The sequence below is a fragment of the Mya arenaria genome, chromosome 9 (assembly GCF_026914265.1).
Source record: "Mya arenaria isolate MELC-2E11 chromosome 9, ASM2691426v1".
Classification (NCBI taxonomy): domain Eukaryota; kingdom Metazoa; phylum Mollusca; class Bivalvia; order Myida; family Myidae; genus Mya; species Mya arenaria.
In genome coordinates, this window is record NC_069130.1 from 59,272,982 (window position 1) to 59,278,653 (window position 5,672).

At 39.1% G+C, this 5,672-nt stretch overlaps 1 protein-coding gene across 1 annotated transcript; it reads right to left on the bottom strand.

Annotated features, from left to right (window-relative positions):
- Positions 1–496: 496 nt before the first annotated feature.
- LOC128246217 (sodium-coupled monocarboxylate transporter 2-like) lies at positions 497–2,137 on the bottom strand. Its single transcript, XM_052964409.1, has one exon. It carries the CDS (start codon positions 2,135–2,137, stop codon positions 497–499), a length of 1,641 nt encoding a protein of 546 aa, XP_052820369.1.
- Positions 2,138–5,672: the final 3,535 nt, after the last annotated feature.

A 5,672-nucleotide genomic window follows, 5' to 3' on the forward strand; every position in this document is an offset into this window, starting at 1 on the left:
AATTACCACACACACACACGCACGCACGCACGCACGCACGCACGCACGCACGCACACATGTACACACGCACACAAACACTCTCATACACACATACACGCACACACCCACATACACACACAATCACACACTAGTAAAGTGCCGGTTCAAGAATCATATTTATATAGTATATAGTAAAGTTAGCTTATTAAAAAAGAGAATTCACATGTGATTGTTGCTTTTTGGTATATATATATATTCACCCAATCTTCAAATCATACAGTTACAAATTGGTTGAACAATCACAGTTCCATAGAACAACATAAACACAGCGTGTGCATTTGTTCAGTTAAGTACACGCATTTGAAGTCAATAAAACAATGGACGAGGTCAATACTATGCCAAACCAGTCAGTATATTTATCGGCAAACTAGTCAATCCATTCTTTTAGTGGCAACTCGAACACTTGCATAGTTGAGAATTTTCCCATCTACATGTAACTATTCAATCATCTGCATCCTATATATCGTCGTTCATACTGAAAACGTCCTTTGTACCGTCATTCTTGTGAAGAAACTTCATCTCTTCATCAACAATAGTTGGTGGTGTTTTGTCGTCACCATCGCAACCTTGACCACAAAGTTCCCTTTTGATATGCTTGTCCCAACTGAATAGAGTCATAGGGTTCACATTTGTAGGTGGTGCGGTGAGTAAGGAAGCCACTATTCCAACAGCCATAGACAAAATGAACCCAATCATAGAAAACCATACATACGAAATGCTGTAAATGTGTTGGAAAAATGTTTTCATTTGTGGGCCACTTTGGTCAACTGTGAGCGTCGTATTTATAATCAAAGAAGTTGTTTCTGAGTTTGAAATGTTCAAATATTTGTAAGCCATTGTCGTTGTGACATTTCCGTCCCTGTAAATGTCACAGTTGTGTGTAGGTCCATAGGGAAGACTTTGGTCATCCTCAACACTAAAGAAGAGTTTTCCCATGTTCAACCACATAACTACTACCATTCCCACTATAGCGCCAGTTAGTAAGCCTTTTGTTGTAGATCTCTTGAACATCGGAGACAGTATAAAGATCATGCACATAGGACCGTCCATGCAGGCAAATATACTCTGGGAAATCGCTTGAATGGAACCAGGCAAAACAGAAATGATGAAAGCAATGCCCATGGCCACTGCTCCAAACACAAGTGTCATTATTTTAGATATTTTCGTACCGAATGCTGGTGTAAGGTTCGGATGCCTGACTTTGATGACATCCTCGTATGCAATAGCGGCAAGACTGCTGAGACACGAAGATAACGTACTGAATGCTGCGCTGGAAAGTGCTGCTATGAAGAGGCCCGGAAGGCCAGGGTGGTTATTAAACAATTCCATGATAGTGAAAGGTATAATAGCGTTTACATTGTCAACGATTCCACCACCGTTGATATCACATCCTTTGGAATAGTAGTATGCATATATAACCCCGCCTTCCAAGACCGACATTATAAGGACAATGTTGTAAATTGGGCAACATATGAGGTAGAGATTCCTTGCAGCCCGGACGTTTGGTGTTGAAAACACTCTCTGCATAGCTGCTTGACTGTAGCTGTAATAAAGCCAGAATATGATACTTCCGAATGAGAGGTTCCAAAACGTGTATCGTATCCTTGGATCTGCGCTGAATTCTTTAAAACTGAAGCGGTCAGTTGAAACCACAACTCCCGGGCCGCCGGCGTCAATGGTTCCTTTTACGATGATAGCTACAAAACCTATCACCATAATTACGAATTGGAAACAGTCCGTCCAAATCACAGCTCGGATTCCGCCAATGGATGTGTATATGGCGGTTAACGTGATATAGCCAATGATTGTGGCCCAATATGGAATACCCATGACAACTTCCAGGGCAACGCTTGTTCCATACGTAACCGTTCCCATGTAGAAAAGGTAGTAGATCACGCCTATGATCATTGTGACATTGCGAAGAATGTTGTCGCCGTATCGAAGGTTTAGATATTCGTAAATACTCGTCAGCTTTAGGGGATGGAAAACTGGCACAACAAAAAAAGCGGAGAATATGTACGCTATTCCTCCGCTTATCGCCATGAATAGGTACATCATTCCGTAAACATAGCCTTCTGCCGGAAAGGCCAGTACCATAATGGATGACTGAAAGGTCACCACAAATGATAATGTCACTGGTATAGTTTTCGACTTACGTCCAGCAAGAAAATAGTCCTCTGTAGTGTCATGATTTTTCCTTTTTTCCCAGAATCCGAAAAATACACCAATTCCAAAGGAAGCTATTATAGTTCCTATGAAAACAATGTAATCTCCGACAGCAAAAGTGGTCGTCATTTTTTCACGAGTAAAAATAAATCAGAATACACCCGGCTTTTGTTTTATCCAAAGATATTATCGTTCTTCTGAGCTTGCCTAAGATGGCCGTGTTTTTATAATTGGAGCATTAGCCCAATAACGTTCTGCTCAAGTATGATGTACAGCACTTTCGGCTGTCAGTAACACAGTGAGTAAACTGCAGATTTTCACTTAAGCAAAATTATAAGTAGAGCGACTATAAGTTAATTGCTAGATTTTCATCCCCGCCCGTTCCTCTTTTTCCGCCGCCCCTTAAATTTGAGGGTCTCAAATAAAAAGTTAAACCTTGTTTGCGTATCGTTTTGGTATTGTCCGGGAACGGCATTAATTCATACCTGCGGTGTCGATGTACAAAATTCACATATAAAGACGAGAATGGTTGCGATCGTGTTCGGAGCTCATCTAGAAAAACATATATTTGGTCCCCCTGGCAATCTGAAAGCGCATGAGCACATATTTAACAGAGAAACTGTCATCCAAGAATGGAAAATGAAATTTCACAACCCGCCCTCATTAAAAAGTGGATTATCGACGCTACAAGAAAATTGATGGGCTAATTTTACCAATCATGGTGGTAAAGTACTTGAGAATTGGAAATCAAAGGAAAACATAAGAATGTGACCATGATTCAAACTCTGGAAACAATGATAAGAGTGGCTGAGCGGACAGTCCAGTGATTAACAGTGTACACTAGGGTAAATGCTGTGTATCCAACATCAGCTTTCAACGACTCAACTAACACGTGGCATGTAAGAGAAGTAGATTGTTTGGTCTTGTAACGATGTTCAGATTACATGTCCTCGTTTTTCTGGGTCTTGCGCATGGACTGCTGGTGCACAAACATCTATGAATCCCTAATAACAACTTCTATGCGTGTAACAATGTATACAACTATAATTTAAGATGGTGTGACATTCTGTTTACAACAAAACAGTACTGTTAGTGAAGTGGTCTTTCAATTTCAAACGCACTGTTCGTGTTAAACTATTGCTATGGTGACATGATTTCATGCTGTACCTGTATGATTTATAATATGTGTGTTTTGCATCAAAAATGTATATTATATCTACAACTTTTTGCTCGCCTTCAGAATGCGTTTGGTTACCTTGATCAAAATCGCCTCTTCGTTATATCTTTGAAATGGAAAACAGTATTTCATTTATGTTTTTCTCGATCGCCCAAATTGCTTTTCTTTTAAATCCGTAGAACCAAAGATTAACTTGGTGTGGCCTTAGCAACAAGTATGACCTATCTAAGGTCTTATCATGCAAATGTCATGGAAGTAGCTAACGCGTTTGTAAAGGGCAACACACTTTATCGTTATAAAGATAAATTATTCTGTCAATGCATTCTATATGTCACAACATTACAAATGACCCATTTGCGCATTTTCTTACATACTTATAAACGAGATAAACACAGTTTCATCCACAATGTACTGTTACTTTATTGTCCTTTGTAGCCATTACATATACATTACTGATTCGTTTAAACGTTGTGTTAGCCGGTTCCTTAATTGTTCAGTACTTTTGTTTCATCGCTAGTGAACCAATGTTTTATGACAAAATGTTTGCTCTCTGTAGGTTCCACCTGCTCTCAGCTTTCCATCCCTAGAATCCCCCTATCCACCCCACACCTCCTTCGCAATCTGCGTAGAAACACACTGCATTTATCATTTTGTATGCTGTTGTTTCCCTGTTTTGTGTTTTACCGAAATAGAAGTAACGTTTAACATCACAGGACAGTACGGCAAGTAAGTTTATCAAATCTTTATGACAGCAGTGTTTTCAAGTCATTATACCGATACGACAGTTGTATGTTGCATTCTACGGCCTAGCGTTGACATAAGCCTAAATCGCCTAAAACATGCATGTGTTTACTGAAGATAAGCGAACTGTCGACGGCAACTTAGGTGTTGTTTACGATGTAAAATGTACAAGTAAGAAAAATATGACATGTTGCTTGGCTAATGACTTGTCAACTTTTGTATGTTTTTGTTAAAGTTGTTCCAACAATGCGCAAAAATTATAAATCCTTGAATTACACTTTCTTGAACATATAACACGCTATCACAAATAATAGTGTCCCATTTCGGTTTATCGGGAATCAAGGTGAACGTCTCACATGGAAACGGAAACTACAGCCGAACCCCGTTGGCTCGAACTCCCAGGGACCTGCGAAAATACCTCGAGTCTCGAAAAATTCGAGCCAAGAGAGATTTTTACTTTAAGTATAAAGAAATCGGTCCTTTACATCAAGTTAGAGCCAACGAGAAATTCGAGCCATGCCAGTTCGAGCCAACGGGGTTCGACTATATAGTGTGGTTGGTTTTCATGTGAAATTCAAATGATCATTTTAATTGATCATAAAACCAATCTAATATGATATCTCCAATAAGCGCCCAACATCGGCTCATAAAATGAAAGCTTTAAATTGTATAATCCTTCCCACATTATGGTTATACAGGCTACAGGCACCTATTTGTAGCGCGATTTAACAAAGTTTAACCTCAAAATCTAGGAGCGTAACAAGAAGGTTTGAGATGTAAACGCAAGTATTGTTTTCCAGACTGGCTGTGGTGACTCTCGGGGCATTCTGATCCCTTAATGTATCAACCTAAACTCCTGTTTTCTTTCAAAAAAATGGTTTAATAGACCAAATGAGTGAATGAAGTTGATCATTAAAATGATAATGATCATACTGACATCATCCCATAAAATCATACTAATCATGTTGACTTACACCTACCACAATGCGTTAACAAGCGATATTATATAAATATCATTTGACAGCATGTGTTACATTGATATTGTCAATTTAGCAAAAATATTTTAAGCAGTTATTTGCCCTTATATGATATTCAAAATATCACTGCGGTCACATGACATGACAGTGAATTTTCGCTTGGTCACGTGTCAAAAAGATTGAAAATGTTTCTGATAGTCTCATTTCCGGGTAATGGGATTTTACCATTGTAGACAAAAGTGAGGTATAATAAATAGAGTAATAGGTGGGAACAGCATGCAGCTATACAACATGCAGGCGTATGCGTCTAGGTACTTCTCGATCTGAAAGTTTACAATAGAACATGGCCTGAAATATCTCGTAAAATGATAATTGTCAACCCCTCGATGATCATGGGTCCTAGAGTAAACCTGTGCGAAAAGGTGCTACTGGTATTGTGCTTGAACCCACGACCAAAGGAAGACTTTTATGGTGATCGATGAAACTGAGCTAACTGATTATTACACAGTTCCCAGGTTGGCCAATTAGAAATACCTCATGTAACCTATTATCTTTTAAGAGGTATGTTTAA